The 20,059-nt window shown below is 38.9% G+C and overlaps 1 protein-coding gene across 1 annotated transcript in view; it reads right to left on the bottom strand.

Annotated features, from left to right (window-relative positions):
• Positions 1–5,615: 5,615 nt before the first annotated feature.
• The window catches only part of znf804a (zinc finger protein 804A), a 53,884-nt gene continuing 39,440 nt past the window's right edge, over positions 5,616–20,059 (bottom strand). The window contains exons 2-4 of the mRNA XM_016246671.1: positions 13,206–13,349; positions 9,984–10,114; positions 5,616–8,962 (exon numbers count right to left, since the gene is read on the bottom strand). Of these exons, the coding sequence (XP_016102157.1) occupies positions 5,950–8,962; positions 9,984–10,114; positions 13,206–13,349 (3,288 nt within the window). The 3' untranslated portion in view covers positions 5,616–5,949. The remainder of the gene's footprint in view (positions 8,963–9,983; positions 10,115–13,205; positions 13,350–20,059) is intronic.

Raw genomic sequence — 20,059 nt, 5'->3', positions numbered from 1 at the left:
ACAACTTAAAAACAACAAATATCAACGTCAGCTGATGTCGGTATTGGACATCAATTTAACATTGACATTAGACAATTTTAGTCACCCGACATCGCAACCGAAATTTTACCAAATATAAACGTCTTATGACGTTGTGTGCCTGCTGGGACTAGTTAAAAAACGTATCTGAAGTTAAAGTCTATTCAAGCTAATAAGCAGAAAAGAATGAATATATGTTTCTTTCTAACAAATCATAAAAAAGCTGCAAAGATTCACTTCAGGGTCCTGCTGATCTGATCACATATCTGATCATTATAAACTAACCTTATTTCAATTGCAAATGCATTTACAGTCTTACTAGCAATATAACATACATCATTTTTTTCACCTGGAATTATAAAACTGCAGAATTATAAAACTGATAGTTCAGATACTACTGTAAATTCTGATTGAGTAAACATTTTTACAAAATTCAAGTTAGCAGACCCTACCAAAACTAATATTTATCCTACTATGCATTTAATCTGCAATCCCTTCCCGTATGTAGTGCTGTATATTACTGCTTTAAATTGCTGGGCAATTGGAAACCACCTACTGTTACTATAATCAACTACATGGTGGAAAAACTGTTTATTCCAGTAATTACTAATCATAAATGTAACTCTTGTCACTTGAGTGAGTGCATTAAAGTGATTTAACATGGGTAAAATAATTTTATGCACTCTAGTCTTCTGTAGTAAAACAAATGGCCTATCATGGCTTATTGCTTTCATATTCATTAGCCATGCAACACTGATTCGTGATTATGTTTATAGTATTTGATATTTCTTTATATGCTATTAATATTTCATGCAGAGACTTCAGGCAATGAAATGTGTAAGCTTGCTCCTGTCAGATCCGCTCTTATTGAGGTTAGCAATAACTTTCTTGACAGTTTCTTTGACTTACTGTGGGATTCTCTGTTAAGGGAACACTTTAAGAGCGCCAAGTAGTGCTTATGAAGAAAAAGTACAAAGTTGAGGTCAGATTTTAATACAGACTGCAGACGGAATATAATAAAAATCGAAGCTAGATTTAATCGTTTACAGTCCCTAATTCAGATGCTTCTTTCGCCATTTGAAGCCACACAGACTTTCCTTTCATTCTATAATAATGAGGGTGAAATTATCCAGGAGCTCATCTTCGTTTAGTAATATAAAAACCCGCTCTAAGAGAATGGAAGCGTTAATTAAACTTTATTTAACAGCTTGACAGTCCTGCGCGTGTCTGTGTGTTTTGCAGTTTCCTGCATCACTCTCTTGTGAATTTCCCTGACCTTGTGAGGAAAATAAAAAGAAAGGCAACAAACAAAAAGGATAATGAGACGGCACAAATGAGATGCCTGGATTGTTAATTGCATCCCCAATATAGAATCCATCCTCGGAACGTGAGACTGTGATCAACAAACAAACAAGATGACTAAGATAATGCTCCGATTCTGATGAATACGAAACCCTGATTAGGCTGGTACAATGCTCAGATTGCAGAGAATGCTTTTGTCTGAGGGTAGCCAGGCATTTGTTTAACCCTGCATTATTCTGGCTGTGCGAGGCAGCGCTGTACGTGGGTGTTTGTAAAGAGATGGTCCATAAGTCTGCAGGCAAGATACGCTCAGAGGAAACACGATGTTTCACAAAATGTTGCAATTTGGCGCTTTTTTTATAACAAAGGCTTTATGCAAATGCTGCATGTCAATGTATGTACAAGGAAATAAGTGTGGACGTTAGTTGTTTGGCTCATTTCTCACAAGGACAATACGCTCAGAGGAAACACGATGTTTCACAAAATGTTGCAATTTGGCGCTTTTTTTTATAACAAAGGCTTTATGCAAATGCTGCATGTCAATGTATGTACAAGGAAATAAGTGTGGACGTTAGTTGTTTGGCTCATTTCTCACAAGGACATGAGCCCAGTAGTCATCATCCGGGTTGTCCAGGTTCAGGGAGAGGTGATTAAACACGGCGCCCAACAGTAGTGCGGACAGCAGGAAGACCATGTTTTAGCTCTGTGGGATAGAGGTAGCGGGTGCAGAAATCATACGCATCCGTTCCAGGGAAACAAAATGGCACAAGGGAGTGCTGTGACTGGGCCTATGAGTCATAAAGTACGAGGAAATCTACAGAGTGCTGTTGTGTATAAAAAAGGTCGGCGCACAAAACGGCTCCGAGAGCCTGCGATTGTAGTGGAGCAGAAAGAAGGTAATGCTGTCTAACAACAGAGGAGCCTCGGAGAGATGTGACTCAAGGACTGGAGGGGAAATAACAGCGGAACATCTGAGCTAATCAGTCTCATACAGGATGGCAGAATAATTCTGCATAATGATGTCACTCTCACAGAGAGGTGAAGGCATTAGCGCTGCTGCAGGAAGCTGCCGAATTTTAAGCCACACGTAGTAGAAGCTCAAGCTTCCGATGGTCTGGTGAGCACTGCCTCAAAGTTGCTAGAAAATGACCGTGGCTGTCTCGCTCAATAACCTCTGCATCGCTTGTGCAAGACCGTAAGATGAAATATTCAACAGTTCTTTCCTAGCTGTGACAAAAACCCTGGATTTTCCCAGGCTTCAAAAAGCATTCATTTCTAGTGTGTTTGTAGCCATATACTGTTGACTTTTTTACCTGAGTGTGGTGAACCCAAAAGCTAAAACACACACATGAAAGCACACACTCGTTTCTTTGTTTTATTACATAGTACTTCGGCATCATTCAGTTGGCAAAGTGGCGTAAAAAACATAGTTGTTTTATCTTATCTAAATAATTCATACATACAGAGTACCTGGCACAATAAAAACATAAAACATATGTACATGTACATTACATATTACATGTTTTATAAATAGTACTGATTTACAGCATATACAATTTTCCAAAGCATGTTTTTTTAGCCTGCAGGGAGAAAAAAAACAGTAACATTGTGCATTTACACAATTTCCTGTTTAAGAATTGACATGAATTAAGAAGGGGTAATCTGGTGGTATTCAGGGCTTTGTTAAACAGATTTTACAAAAACACCAGTCTCTCTCTTTCTCTACACCACTTCTGAATGTCTCTGCATCACTTTTTGTCTTTTATTTTCATATAACACCTCATTTTAATGCATATGCATTTGTAATAAAATTACAAGGTTTTTAGGATATTCAGAAAAAAAGACTGCGCTTGAATGTAGTTCTGCTGAAATTCTTCAACTGGGACATTTGTAAATGAATCTATCTACTTCACATTAATAGATAATTTTTTTAAAATGACTTTCAGACTGGACCTGGTACTCATTAAGCATTGAATACAGCCATTATCTGTTCACATGTATTATAGTTACTGTTTTATTTGAAACCTTGATTTCCAATTCTTATACACTAGAAGTGGTGCAATATAATTGTGGAGCTGTACAGCTTTGTATTTAACAATTTTTCAGTTTTAAATAAAAAGATACTAAAACAAAACATATGGTAGCATAATTATCAAGAATTAAGTACAATCTACCTTCCATATGGCTATTTGAAAATCACTAAAGCTAAGTCATTAATTCCAGTTCAACACATATCCTTTGAAAATTAAAGGATTGTGAAAATTCAAAAGACACAGAATTACTTATGTTCTTCTCTAACTAGCTAGACTTGCTTTTAGATTCAAGTATCTTAGTAGCTAGTTTTTTAAATAAGCAAATGAATCCTTCTCTTGAGTTTAGCCTCTTTCATCTGATGCAAGCAGAAGAAATTGAATCCTTTGCTAACAAAACTGAACTTCTGTTTTGGAGCTACCCCGAGGCAGGATCTCAATAAATTTCAGTTAATATTTGTTAGAATTAACTGTATTACCAGCATTTCATTACCAAGGCTTGTCATGTTTTTTGCTTTTTTTTTCATTTGTAATATGTAAATAAAACCAATAATAGTTTATTATTATGTAAATCAAACCAATAATAGTTTATAAGGAAAATTGCCTTGGTTGTAAGTACTTACTTTGAAACACTGTTAATGTTAAATTTACTCCACATTACCGGACATTTGGTCATTCTAGGATATGTAAACCATTCAGATTTACAAACAGGATAAAAAAAAAATGCTACAGGGCAGGGTACTCCATGTCCTACAGATGTTTTCAGATAGATCTAGCCTACTGTATGTTCTCCTAATTTAAGCAGGTTATAATATGAGGGATACAGGAAACATCCACGCATGGATTTGCACTTGGTAATTTTTGTGCTTATTTTCAAACATTGTAGGCAACAGCATGTAAGATCTACAATTTGAAGTACATATTAAACCACACATGACACATTCTGTAGTCTGAACTTAACTGTCATTCTGTTCGTTTATTCGCTGCACTGAGGTTGACACTGCCCATAATTAGCAAAATAAGAAATATAATTTGCCCATATCAGTTAAGCTTTCACAGTCACATTCAGTTTCCCATTACACGCTATGGGCTTTTTGATTTGCATAAAAACTACTCATATAAATGAGCACTATGGATGTGTTCAACACAGTGCTCTCGTAGCACATGGTGCATAGCGCTATTTTGCTGCATTCCGCTAGCCTTCAACAGGTACAGCAACATTATATTTAAAGTAATTACTATCATACAGTAGTGCCAGTGTGATTCATTTTAAATGCTGTCACACATGATGAAAGCCTCTGTTACATAAATTCTCTGCAGGCTTACTTTGACCCTTTAGGACTTCCTGTCACTAAAGATTGCAAATGGCAACCATCATATATTCTATTGTTATTTTGTCTCTCTCTCTCTCTCTCTCTCTGTGTGTATATATCTATATATAGGGCTGTAGTACTCGAGTCCAGACTCGAGACATTTTTCTATTGTCTCGGACTTGTCTCGGACTCGTTGGTGTTTGCACTCGGACTTGGTCATTGGACTCGCCAAATGTTCTCGTTGGTCTCGACCGAGTCCAGCAATATGCTTCTTTTCTCCTTCAAAACAAAACAACATTTGCATGTCGCACCTGAAAACGCTAAGCGCGCCGCTTTCTCCTTCTTTCCAAAGCACTCTGTAGCCTGCGCTCTATGCTAATGCAAATCAGTGGATATGTCTGCTATAATAGGATAGGTGTGTTAAGGCCAGTTGGAGCTAAACTCTGCAGGGCATTGGCCCTCCAGGATCTAGTTAGGAGACCCCTGTCCTACAGAGTTGTTACTTTGCACATGCTTTTTGATCATTACAAATAATAATGTAAAATGATTTTCTTAGAATAGGAGATATGCTGTCTCTCGCATCACATACATTATCAATAGTTAAGTATGTGGTCTTGAAGAGGATCCTTTTCTTTCTCTCATTTGGACTCGGTCTTGACTTGGACTCGAAACTTTTGGACTTGGACTTGACTTGGACTCGAACCTCTTTGGACTCGGTCTTGACTCGGTCTCGACTAGTCCTGGTCTTGGACTTGTCTTGGACTCGACAAATCTGGACTTGACTACAGCTCTATCTGTATATATATGTGTGTGTGTGTGTGTGTGTGTGTCTGTGTGTGTGTGTGTGTCTGTGTGTGTGTGTGTATATATATATATATATATATATTACAATAACAATATTTATTTCTATTATATAATTATATATATATATTCTTTCTTTCTTTATCATGTCCATGCTGCCCTTGATTGGATAAAACTATTGTCTTTGAGGTGATTAAAATCTTCCCAACAACAATTCCTAAAAACATCTAAGAATTAATCAGGTAGGTGAGTTATATATTTCCTAATAAAAGTGTTGTGCAATTATTTTCTGCAAGAATCTCTACTGACAACATGGCACAGAAACAGCATCCTTTCCAAGCCGCAAAACAACTCTTTTGTATGTTACCCAAGGACTACTCAAAACTAAGTAGTTAGTAACTAACTAAGGAAGCAGGTGCTGCAGATGTTTCTCTCGCTACTGCAGTATAAAATACATTGTGTTACATACTTAAATACCTTAAGTACTAGAAGAGAGGTTGCAGGGGAATGACAGCAGAATGAGGGGGCAACATGGGCGGAAAAACTGCAGGGCGCGGCAGGGCATGAAACGTCACAGTCATTGGGTGAATACTAGGGGGCGCCACCACCTGTACCTGCGGAGGGGTCACAAATGGAGGTCCTGCGGATGGACAGATATCCGGCCCCAGGGGGAGTCGAGAAACAGGGACTACCTGGGGGTAGATAGGGGGTTGTGGGGGCAGGAATGCGGCGTGGTGCTGTAGTATGGTGTGACGTATTGTGATGGAGCCAGAAGGCATTGAGGACGACAGGTGAACTGGATGGAGGACAGCAGATGACATGGGTAGATGTGGCCTGGACAGGACAGATTTGAGCTTGGTGGGGAAAACCTGCTGGTGTAGCACCTGTCCGTGGCTCTGGATCTGCAAGAGGCAGCGTCTCTCCATACTGTCTGAGGGGGCCTGGAAAGATGGAGAGCGTTGGAACATGCTGCTGGTGGTGTGGAAGCACTCTCTTAACTTCTCCTCAGCCTGAATGCCTAGGTGAAATCTTTGCAGTGGGGTCTGAAGGCTGTGCTGACATGATTTGTCGTGAGTGGCTTTTTCAGTCCTCTGCAGAGCTAAATCTCTTACATCGTGCAGGCAGGCCTGAGCAGCCACTGAATACTTGTTACAGTTCTTTAAGGGGGTTTGTGCTGCTTTAGACTCGCTACTGTGGATGTTCCTATTCTCCTTTGTTGGCTCCTTCGAGAGCTTTGAATCTGTCTCCAGTAGAGTTAGACTGCCCTTGGTGCATGAAGCATCGATCTGAGAGGAGGCGCTCCGCTGCCAGTCACTGCTTTCCTTCACAGTATGACCCAGGGCACTGCTAATGGAAGTAAATGTCTGAGAATCAACCGCACCGCTCTCTCCATCATCAATACTGCATGAGATTTGGTCTGACCCATTCGAGCTGTCACATGCGCCTTTTAAAACAAGGCATTTCATGCTTGACTCCTCTGCAGCCTTGTCCTGTTCTTCCAGAACACTGTTCGTAACAATGGGGCATTCATTTGCAAGGCATGTGGTTTGATCTTGGACATGTGACAGCCTCTGTCTTTTCCTTCTAGTCCCGTGCTCACAACAGGTAAGTTCTGTACACCCATCAGAAATCTCAGCCGGTGATTGACAGGGGTCGTAAGACTCGTCTCTGTCACTTAGAGAATCTGTATGCCTTCTTTTCGAAGTTTGTCCTTCACATGGTCCAGTCTCTGGTAATGGCGGTGTCTCTTCTCGGCACCCTTCAGCTGCACTGGATCTCTGAGAGTGAGATGCATCCTGGCTGTGGGAACACTGTCCTGTGGTCGTTAACTCCCCTGCAGCTGGATTATCAGACTTTTCCCTGCTGTTCCCAAGCACCTTTCCACTATCGACACAGAACTCATCAGAGAGAATGATGCAGCCTGCTGAGCCATTTATGTTAGCTGCTGCCTCCTGCCTCCTGCCTCCCACCCCTTCCTCAACTACAGGAGCTACGCTGCTGTCCTCAGCCTGATTTTGAGCTGATTGCTTTGACTTCTCTAATGGATGCACTTGCTGTGAAGTGGTGCCTCTAAATTGGCTATCAAGTCCTTCCACACACTCAGGTCGTCTGTGGAATTTCTTGGATTTCACCATATTGCTCTCTGTCTCCCGGTGTCTGTCTCTCCTCCTCTTCCGCCTCCGCCGCTTCCTTTTGCAGTGGCTCCTGTAATGACGTCGGTCCCTGGCCCGCAATTTCTCTTCTGCCCTCTTACTTGCGTGGATCCAATCTTTGGAATGTCTACACCTGTCATGTGTTTTCAGCCTGACACAACTCTCGGTGTCACTTGAATACTGATAACACTTTCTGACCTTGCCTTCAGGTCCTTGGCTGGGACTGTTTCTGGGGCTGGCTGTGGATTCCTCAATGTGCTTGTCAGAGTGGCAGGATTTGAAACCTGAGCAGACAGATAATTCCTCATCAGTTTTGGGCTCAGTCATCTCCTGAGTGTCAGCAGACCTTCTAATCCGTGACCTCTTGAAGTCAAAATGGAGGGGGTTGCAACTGAAAGACAGGGAGGGCTCTGTCCTTGTGAATGTCACCATCTCTGAGGGCCACTGGAAGATGGTGTTTCCGTCCCTGCTTAGGACAGAGAAAAAAGGCTGGCTGGGTTTTGTGAATGGGTAAGATGTCTTTGCAGTTGCATCCTCCACTTGCTCTTGTTGTTGAGGGGAATCGTTCTTAGGTGGCACATCTGAGATATTATTTTCTGGAGGCTCACTGATGGTCAAGTGCCCCTCCTCTGTAATGCCGCTCTCCTCTACTGTCACATCCTCAGAGGTCTCAGGTTTACTTTCAGCAATGCTGCTTTTCAGACTCTCAACAGAGTCCTCAGAGTCAAGAACAATATCAGACCTGTTTAAATGAAAAGAGGAAGTGTTTAAGAGGGAGACAGCCGGACTGGGAACATCCTTTGAGTAAACGAGCAAAGCACACAAATCTGAGGCTGTTGATGAGGGGCTCTCCCTCGCCACAGGCGTATCTGATGACCCCTGACTTCCGTTGCTGTCACTTTTTTGAAAGTGCTTGCCTTGCTGTGTGCCAGTGCTGTAAATTGCCTCCTCACAATTTAGTACCTTTTCCTCCGTGGGGGAGCCAGGGAGGTCAAGCTCGACAAGGGGTGCTCTGAGTCTTTGTCTGTGGCTCCGCTCCATCGATCCTTCTTCCATGCTCTCACAGAAAACCGCCGCTGATGACTCAAGCTTAACAGATGCTTTCTTTGGAAAGGAAAAAGAGAATGCAATTTTGCGTCTGAAAGTTTGCTTTTTGGACCTCCCATTGTAAGGCCACTGTGACTGCTTACTAGCTAAGCCACAACCACTGGAATGGATCTGACCCCCTAGATCTTGAGCTACACAGCTTTGGTTCTCTTCTTGGGCATCATCACAGCAGGATTCCCTGACAGAACCTTCCACTGCCACCGTGGTGGACTTGAACATAGGACCACTTCCTGGGGCACTGTACCAGAAAAGACAGGAAGATATAAATTATACTTTATTTTAAGGTGTCCTTCTTATTTATACATTTAAGTACTGAGTAATATTAACCACATGTACATACTACATGGTTAGGATTAGGGTAATTTATTGTTATTATAATAGTAAGTACAAGTAACATGTGTAACAATGTGTTACCAAGATATTAGGTGTCTTTAAATACTAGGTACTTAATAATAAAACAATGAATTGATAGGTACAGTGAATCTATTGTGTTCATGTTGAATTACTAAACACTTTTGCTGCTATTGAGCTGGGAAACGTGTAAGGTTAGAGGCAGGTTTGGTGTTATGGTTATGTTTAAGGGGTAGAGGTAGGGCCATTAGTGTAATTATAGATGTAACTACAGAAATTAATTACAGATATAATTACAGGAAAGTATTTTCAAATATATGTACAATGTAAAAACATGTACATACACAATAAGTGCATTATAACAAATGATTCATTTAAATGTAAGTACATAGTAGTTAAGGACACTTAATATAAAGTGGGTCTGAAAAATATATTTAAATGCATGTGCCAGGTTAATTTACACTTTTAACTAACCAAAAAAAGGGGCTGATAATGAGGATTAGACTTCACAGGGGAAAAAGATTGCACCATGGTATCCAAGAATATCTGACAATAAAATTACATCTTGCGTGCTTAGATGGAAGCAAGAACATCTGATGTTTTGTTGAAAGGAGTGAACATGATCAACGTGACAAAATTTGATTAGTGACTTAAAAATAGTGCAGAAACTTAATTATATATATATATATACATATAGAATGGGGTCTAAAAGTCAGAAAATCTGAAATAAGGAGAATACAGAATACTATATATATAAAATAGATATATATATATAGTATTCTGTATTCTCCTTATTTCAGATTTTCTGACTTTTAGACCCCATTCTATATGTATACACTGGCACATTGTATATAAATAACATGAAATAACAATATATGGAAATAACAATTTAACAAAACGTCCCCCACCATTGAACCTCTCTGCGTTGCTCAGCGAGCTCATGTAGGCGTCTGAGAGCTCTCTCCTGTTTCCTCTCATCCTTCCTGGATTTGGAGGCCACATTGCGGGCAAACTCTCTCTGCTTCAGTTCCTTCAGCCTCTGAGGGGGGACAAATATATCTCATTCATTCACCTATCTCAGCATGTCAACCACGCCAAAGCAACAAAAGCTATTTGAATAATAATCCTCTTTGAGACCATGAATCTTTTTTCCATGCTTTAACAACTTTTCATTATGAAGACTGGGTATCGCTGTTTATCACACGATGAGGGATACACAGCAAAAATGATTAAAAATCTCTTCAAGAGAGAAGCAAGGTAATTAAGGTGTTTGCACACCAATGTTATGTTTCATCAAATCCATTTTCTGTGCAAATGAAAAGAAGCTGAGGATGAGGTTGCTAAACTCCATGAAATTGTCCTATTTATTTTAGATACAACTCTGGGATGCTAATTTGCATTTGTTTCCTGGTCTGAAAGGCTTTGTGCTTTGAATGCAAGATTGATGGAAGCCGCCATGACAGGGCCATAAATGCATCTCAGGTGAGATGTATCGATTAGGATTACGTCTGAACATACAGTGTCCACTTACATTAAGTCAGTTAGATAATCTAAATTAACTTCCATTAATTATACACAAGGATATGATATTTATGGATGTTTAAAGACCACACTCCTTTTGATAGCACTAGACGTCTCCAAGCAACAACCAGCTCTAGAACAGTTATCACATCCAATTAATCCTGAAAGCTTTCATTCAATTGTCCATTAATACTTGATGCTTAGCTTTAAGACAGATGACGAGCTCTTCTGAAAAGCATCTTTATAGAACAATGAACTATGTCTTGTACTTTGGCCAGGCAGATTTCGTGTTAGCGCAAGCTGAAAGTAAAAACAGTGATGGCTTCTCCAGGCAGCCAAGAAGAGTCATCTGGCCCAACATTACGCATTCCACTCAGGTTGCACAGTTATACACAGTTCAGTGGCGCTGTAACCTCTCCTGTTTGAGAAGGCTTTAGTGATTGCATTTACCGTGGCTGGGGCTCATAGTCAGGGGAACGCGAGGCGGTCACATCAGATATAATTTTGTCATGTTAAAGGGCCGCTCAGTGTGGAGTGGGCACATCAGGGTAACTAGTTTGATCCCATCAGGATAGGGTCTCTTTGTGCACCTGCCCTCTATCCTTCAGCGCCTATCTTGTCGCTCTCTGCCGGCACAGTATGGGCAAACTCAGGCATGATGCACTGTGCTGGTTCGCTGTCAGCCAGCCTTGCAGAAAATAGCAAGCAGGTTGGCATGGGCTATATTTATTTGACTCTCAGGTGCATTTCTTAGAGCTGTTCTTCATTGATTGTTAATGTATTTGGCGAGAGAAGCTCTGGAATGAGCTGTTAATGCATGTAGCCTGTATTTCACATGATTGGATGTGGTTACATCATTTATAGTAGGATGCAGCCCTGATGCGAGAGAGCAAATGCCCAGTGAATCCTTTCATGTACAGTGGGGGCAGACATGACTGACTGGCCACTTGAGAATGAATGAAAATTTTAACACAGCAATTTTTTGACCGGACATGTATTCTTAATTAAAAGCAACATTGAGACCAGTCAGAGGCAGACAGTGAAGTCTTGGCAGTGATGATTCACACACTGACAGGAACACCAGGCTTTTCTGTAGCTCTGGGCTTCCTGTGGGGCCGCGAGTCTCCCGTACTCCATTATATTCTCAGCAGACATGGTCTGCCAGCTCCTGAGGGTTGCTGGGAAATTGTGCTATTCATCCATCAACCCCATTCGTGGAGAAGCTGAATGGTAGCATGCGCCCATGCTGTAGAATAGTTTGAACCGTGCAGATAGGAGGCCATGTGATAAACACATCTGAACGACACAAACTAGCAAGTGTAGCACCCATATCAGAGAGCGAGGGGGAGTGGCTTTTTTCTTCATAATCCGTTCATTTCGCTCCTTTTGCTGTGTTCAATAGCAAGGTCATGGGTGGAGGGTTTGTAGATGGTGTTCAGTCAATAGTTCAGTGAGCCTGGTTATTGACAGCGCAGCAGGCCCCAGAGACTCTGTGCATTTACTTTCTGAGTGAGTCAGAGCACAGGGGTCAGGACCGATATCAAACAGCAGGACAAGTGGTGGAATTAAAGCTTTAACAGGCTATTAAAGGTTACACTGCTATTTCTGGATGCTGGGGGCTCTTAAATTAACATATACTGAGTGTGAAACTGCACTGAAGTTATGATACATTTGTTTGCTGCAGAAGATATCAGAACTGAAGAATTCAATTGTATGAATTACAACTGAAACTATTTTAACAAATAGGCAATGCATTCTGGGAAGTGGAGTGTTCTTCCACCCTGCTCTATCAATCCATCCATTCATCCCTCCAAAAAAAAAGGTTCCAAAGAAGAGTTTTTACAGCGATGCCACAGGAGAACCATTTTGGGTTCCCCAAAGTGAACAATTTGAAAAGAACCATGTTTTTCCTAGTCTAAAGAACATTTGAATAATCGAAAGAACCTTTTTTTCCATTATAAAGAACCTTTAGTGCAATGGGAAATTTCCATGGATGGTTCTTCTTAAAACCATTAGATGCGATAAAGAACCTTTATTTTTAAGAGTGTATCTACATTTTTATTTCGACCTGTTAACTTTTGAATTATGCTCTCTACGATCTGTTTGCTATCTATTACTTTCGTTCACCTACAATACTCAAATATGTATAATATTCATATGCCTCAATGAACCTGGTTACTGACGAGACCAAATGCGTTCCAATTGGGCTATTCTTAGCAAAAGTGCATGGATGTTGGCTTTATGGCTTAATAAATTTGCTGTGCTTAAGAACAAGTCAACAAAGCTAGCACTCTAACTTGTTTATGCAGCATGCTGCTGTGGAAATAGATTTAACGATGTCCTGAGAAAAGGGGATAAACAACAGGAACAAACAACAACAAAGCACTAGGACTTTCAATTGTCCTGCCTGCTTTTGATCTATGACCTTCTAAATTAAAACTCCATAAGACCACCACCACTCCACTGCCTCTGTGTCAAAGGGGAAGTCATTTGTCTTGTGCTGTACATGTGTGCTACAAAATCCATTTGTTGTCATCTTCTAAAACACTTTATTATTGCTATGCATTGCATCAGTGGAAGTCTCAAGGGGCAGACAAGAGGCCAATTACCTGCTTGTGAGCGTGGTCATACGAGTTGATGTGGTTGTCAAACTCTTTATGCTTGTAATACTGTTTGTCACACAGCTGACAGTAGAAGTTGGCCTTGAGGTCCTCCAGGGCTTTGGCCAAGGTTTTCTCCTTCTCAGCATAATCCTGGTGCAAAAGGAAACATAAGGAAGCATAATCCATCAGGATAATAGCTTCCAGCTTGTTTAAAAATGCTTTACGAAATCATATACAATAATTTAGAGTGACACTCTGTCATGTAATGTCCTTTATTAGGTTCTTGACTTGAGACATAGAAGATGTTTTTAGAGTTTTTTCGCCTTTCTTATGACCTCAAATATACTGAGAAGAAAGAATGCGATAAGAAAAACCATTATACAAGACACAAAACTTTTGAATATTGTTCTTTTGTACATGTATAGCCATTAGTGAGAAGACTATCGCCCTGCAAGAAACTCTTTATTTCCTAGATATGATCAAATAAACTCACAAATATACACACAAATATTGGTTGACAAATGTATGTATATAGTACACATGTTGCTGTCATATTGATATATATTCATAACTTGTGAGGGTGAATATTTGTGGTGCTCTTCTTTGAAAATGATGCTCATATATCCAAACTCAGTTCCCATGATGCCATCCTCATTTTCTTCCTTTTCTTTAATACTCTTTATTAAATATTGATTTACAACAAATCTTAGATGGGAATACTTTCACCAGGGGCAGACTGTATTTCAAATCTAATTTCTTTAAAGCTCTGGATATATGGAAACGTGCAGATTTAAAAACAAGAAGCAAAAAAAAAAAGAACAACCTCTACTCCCAAAAGGTCTCCAATCTAAATGACCGCAGGGAAGAGGAAAAGCACTTGCATTTTAATTGGAATTAGTTTACCATAAAACCCATCGCAGAGTCAAACGTGAGCCTGTCACTTCTGTGAAGAACAGCACATGGAGGAGGACTAGTAAATCAGTCAAGGATGATTAAGTCAACTATCAAACTTGTCAACCAGAATGAGATGGACAATAAATGATATACGATTGTCATCATCAAAGCCGACAAACATATGCTTGGTGTTATTACTGACATGATCGTGAGCTTTTCACAACTGCATCAAACCCATTAGACTGAGAGACAGGGAAGCCCAGCCCATTCAAATGATCTGATGTCTTGTGAAAATTGTCTCTCACTCATCTTAGGTGAGAATATGCTGCTGCTAAACACTGGTCTGTGATATGCAAAAATAATAACATCCCTCTCATTCACTCCCACTGCGAGACAGCATGAAACAATTGGCGTGTAATTGTATTTAATAAGTGGCTAGTTTACAGGTAATGAAGACTGAATCGCTTGATTAGCTGGATGTGCTAGGAAAAGTGACCCTTATTTTCTTTTGCTCAATAGCACTGAAAGCTCAGACCAAAATCAGTCACTATATCAGGAAATGGTTATGCCTTTTGGGAAAATCCTTCCGTGAGCATCTGTGCTGGTGCGAAGCAAGCTCGTGTTTTTATAGACTTATTAGCAACCCACTGCATCTCAAGAAAACAGCTCAGTAAAGGGAGTTTTCACCAAAAAAAAAAAAAAGTTGGCTTTAGCAACTTTTCTACTTGAAAAATTAAACAACAGAGCTAATATGTGGAGAAAAGAAAAATCAAAAGATGTGGTGTGAAGCTGTGAACTCATTTATACAGCAGATAGATCGAATCACTGCATGGGGGAAAGCAGCCACTTAACAACAACTTTGTGTCAAGCTGAGAAATCCCCCATTCCTCTCTGTTCCTTTCAATATTTCAAAATAGAATGAGGTTGTCCTCAAGGGCATGTGACCATATGTAAAATCTGAGGGTAATAAAAAAAATAATCATAATAAAAACAAAAAAAACGGCACATAATGCATCCCCCACTGTTTATACAAGCACAACAGATACCTGAAATAATGCAGAGAGTTGATAAGAGGTGTGCTATTACTTTTTCAAAGTTATCTAACTTGCAATTTTTGCCTGGCAGACAATAAAACAGGTGGAAAATCCCATAAACTTGCATTGAAGGCAGGGCCAGAGCCATATTTAGTCACCAGGATATCATATAAATTTGGGGGTGGGCTCAAAGCCCACCTAGCACCAGCCTAGTGACCACCCAGGCACATAAACTTAGCCTCCATCTTAAGACTGTTTCTTAAGAACTTATTTGACAAACTAAACGGTAACCAAGGGGTAATCAGTATTTTTTTTTTCAGATTCAAATTAGTCTAATCTACCTTTTATGTAACTGACTTAAAAAAGTTATGATCAGTCTTAAAGAAAAAAATAGATAATTCAATTGTAAGACTATTCCAAGCATTGTATGCAACCCACTTAGCCTCCATCTTAAGACTGTTTCTTAAGAACTTATTTGACAAACTAAACGGTAACCAAGGGGTAATCAGTATTTTTTTTTTTCAGATTCAAATTAGTCTAATCTACCTTTTATGTAACTGACTTAAAAAAGTTATGATCAGTCTTAAAGAAAAAAATAGATAATTCAATTGTAAGACTATTCCAAGCATTGTATGCAACCCACCACAGAACACACTAGAAACTGCATAGCAACACCTTGTGACTGATTGATTGAATGAATGAATGAATGAATGAATGAATAAGTAAATAAATAAATATTGGGAAACACTTTAGTATAGGGACCAATTCTCACTACTAACTAGTTGCTTATTAGCATGCCTATTATTAACATATTGGGTGTTTATTAGTACTTATATCCTGCATGACCATATTCTACATCTCTAATCCTACCCAATACCTAAACTTAACTACCTTACTAACAACTATTAATAAGCAGCAAATTAGGAGCTCATTGAGGCAAAAGTCGTAGTTAATGGTTTGTTAATAGAACTGAACCTTAAAATAAAGTGTGACCAAATATTGTGGGTAGAATTAATTCATTATTTTTTATTTTTGTGACTAAACTAATAACAGAGAACTATATTAAAACACCAGCTGCTTGCATTATAAGTATGCTTTTGCACTGGCACTTCAGTCTCACAGCACCAGTCTATTGTTTTCTGTAGGCCATGCACAAAAATCAACAATCAACAATCAATCAAATCTTTCCAGCACATTAAACACTGTTGTGAGTCCTGTGTAAGTGATTGCAGACTCTGTGCATTATAAAATCGTTGTAAACACACCTTTTTGTGGTACATTTGCCACCCCCGATGCCCTAAGCACAAAAACGAAACTCCAGTCTCAGCTCATGATTCCAGCAGGCTAGGTGTTAAGGTGCAGTGGATGGGGAAATAAAGATCGTCCTCAATCTTTTAAACGCAGTCTCAAGACTACTCTAACGCAGGAATAATTAATGCGGGCCACATTTAGAAACATTTTGCAAACTAAACATTTGCCTTTTATTTAATATTTGTAGCAGCAGACTTCTTCAATCTGGCATTCCATTAAAACATCAAACGACAAGGGTATTTACATACAGTGGATTACTGCCTGACTTAAAACAAATCCTGCGATGGGTTGACACACAGGGGGTGTTCATATAAATAGCACACTTCTGAAGCATCACAATGCATCTCCAAAATCTGAAGCGATACTTAACATGGCTTCTCTTTTTACTGAACATCAAGCATGAGAACACGAAGCGCTGAAGATCAAGTGGCTCTTTGTGCATTTATGGGACTGCCTAACAAGGTCAACCACAAGGGTGGGAACCACAAAGACACCTCACATCAGAAATTTATTGAAACATAAAGACTAAATATGATTGACATGAGTGGTGATCAGAGAGACTGTGATTGCTCTTTTTATAGCACACCTGGGTTATGAGAGATGTCTTTTATGTAGCGTAGAAAAGGGGCAATTTCTGAGCAGATGGTTGAGAGAGCATATTTTGGTGCAAATAGAGAAAATGAAGATGGTCCTTTACAAAATAACATCAAGTGATTCATGAATTAAACAGTAAATTAAACCCTGTCTCAAATAACATTAATTAAAAACAACGTGTTGATTAATAAATGCACATTTCCAGAAGCCTTAGAACAATATCTAGTCAAGAAAATCAAAAATTCAATTTCATCAGGGATCGTTTCATTTTTACTGATTCTCGCATAATTTATGAGGAAAAAGAAAATATTAACTTTGCATATTGCTCACGGGCAAATCTGTTGTAAATCTCATGCATATTTTCAGCCTGTTCTATTGAAGACTCGACAGTCTTCTATAATAACCAGCAGTGATGGCAACACTTCAGAAATCACATAGATGAGAGCTGCTTCATACTAACAAATACCAAACACCGTTATTCAATCTGACCTGGAGTGAAATTGTCACAATTATATCATGAGCACAGCAACATATGATTGTCCATTTTATATACATATCAAACCTGCTCAGTGTTCAGCAACGCAGATGAATTATGAACTACAATGACACACAGATCGTAGACGGTTCTACCAGGAGTCATTTAAACACAGCAACAATCATTTTGACTGGGTGCAAGAAACCAATCCTACCAGATTTATTATTATTAATAATAATAATAATAATAACAACAATAATTATAATAACTACTACATTTTCATTCAATATTACTTTTTAATAATTACTACAATATTATTATTATTATTATGAATAATAATAAAATAAAATTGACAATAAATCTTAAAAGTTCTGAGAGCAGAGTCAGTTGAACAATTTTAACAGTCTTATAATTTTAAAACAAAATTATGACTGGGTGCAAGATGCCAATCCTAGCAGAGGTTAGTTTAATATAATAATAATAATAATAATAATAATAATAATAATAATAATCTGATAAATTTTCATACAATATTACTTTTTAATAATTACAATTACTACCGTATTCTTATTATTCTTTTTCTTATTAAAATATAATATACAATAACTCTTAAAAGTACTGAAAGCAGTACCAAAATTATTATTGGGCGCAAGAAACCTTGACTAAAATTATATGTGGGGAAAAATGCTATAGGATAAGAAAATTATGGCATATGGCTCCTTTAAATATGACATTGCATTTTCTTACTGCCTCTAATTGCATTGTTCTGTGTGTTTAAACCGTGCCAATTATCAAAGAGCCCAGAATGATTCAGTTCTTGATTATCACATTTTCTCATTCACGCCTTTTAAAATTTACATTCTAATTAAAATATACAGTGTACACACTGTGTTCCAATTCAAACTAGAGCAAACAGCGGAAAACCACAACACCGACTCTGCTGGCTGGCGGAACCATAGCGTAAATGTATTTTGACATGATCCGCTTGTTTCCGCCCACACAAGTAGTTTTAGAGGAGTAATTTTACTCTTCCTCGAGCGGATCGGTTGTGATGGAACATTGACTGTACTGTTCTCAATACACTGCTCTAATAGCAAACAACTCACTACTGCATCTACAGTTCATAGACGAGACAATGCCAGGTTCAAGCCACACTTCACGGCAATGCGAGGTGAAGTCATTTTTACTAACTGCACACTCTGAATTTGAAGCAGCGTAATAACCCAACAGGCTCCAGTCTTAATAATGATGCAGTGGCATTTAACGCTGAAGACTGCGGGAGAGCGAGATCTCTCTGAGCCGACGCTTACATCTCGCCTGTTGTGATTAATTGTATCCCTTCTAGTGGGATTCCTGTTGGCTGTTGTTTCTAAATTGCTGACACACACAGAATCTATCTCCATTATTGACTGAAGAGTCTCCTCTAGAGGGCATGATAGGAGCTCCTGCATTTGTCTCCAGCTTTCGCTCGCTGAAATGTGCTCTTCCAACAACCACCTGATTACGACACGCAATTGTATGAGGATTAAGAAAAAGTGTTGTGGATGTCTAGGGAACAACACATTGGATAAGATTTGAAATAACACAATTTTCCACAAATGAGAACACGGTGGTGCACTGCTCCTAGGACAACGCCATAACTGCACTAGAAATCTGAGAATATACTTATAATCAGCATGCATTTATGATTTGTGGATTGGAGTTTTAATTGGATTTTAATAGTGCAGTGTGCATACATATTGAGCTATTGAAATCGAATGGAATCTATATATGTTTTGGTTACTTTATGTAAGAAGCTAGGAGGTCAGCTGAACCATTGTCTTGCATTTTAAAGTGATGGTAAAGCAAGTGACTGTTTCCCCAGGCTTAAGTAAATTGCAAGAGATACTTGAACTTTGTATACTGTAACTTGACTAACTTGCAATGCATTTATTCTATTAAGGGCGAAGAGGGTACATCAGCCTCATTTAGCACAGGGTTTCAAAACAGCCTTCAACTGAGTTTTGTCATGGGAAGCACTGCATATCAGAGCCAGGCATTACCGTTACTGCTGAATAAACATCGCTGAGGGGATGTACAGTATCGCACACTGTATAGCAGTGCATATGGCACTGTATACCATTCATATTCATAAGCTGCAAGTTCAGGATGCTGTGAATGCATAAACACAGGGTGCTATTTTCACTTTTGTATGTATGTTTCTTCCTGTTTTTATTGGAGAGATTAAGATGTAGGTTTAGAATTAGATTAACTATCAACAATAAATAAAACTGTCAAGAATTTCTTGAAAAGAAAAGACAGAATAAAAACTTTTCAGTTGTTAGGTAGATAATGGATGAACTTGTGGGAGGACAAAGACAGATACTGAGCTCAAAAGATGGTTTTAATTTTAGCAATTTTTTGACTCATGTTTCAGCAACCTTGAGACTCCCTGTAAAATCTTTTTCTTAATCTGTATTTTTGCATTGTTTTCCAATAAAAAATATCTGAACATCATTTAAAAAGACAAATGTAAAAGCAAAATTACCAGACAAATTAAGGTTTTCATTTAA

The sequence above is a fragment of the Sinocyclocheilus grahami genome, unplaced genomic scaffold (assembly GCF_001515645.1).
Source record: "Sinocyclocheilus grahami isolate Dianchi unplaced genomic scaffold, SAMN03320097.WGS_v1.1 scaffold807.1, whole genome shotgun sequence".
NCBI classification, from domain to species: domain Eukaryota; kingdom Metazoa; phylum Chordata; class Actinopteri; order Cypriniformes; family Cyprinidae; genus Sinocyclocheilus; species Sinocyclocheilus grahami.
This window is presented reverse-complemented; position numbering and strand designations above follow the sequence as displayed.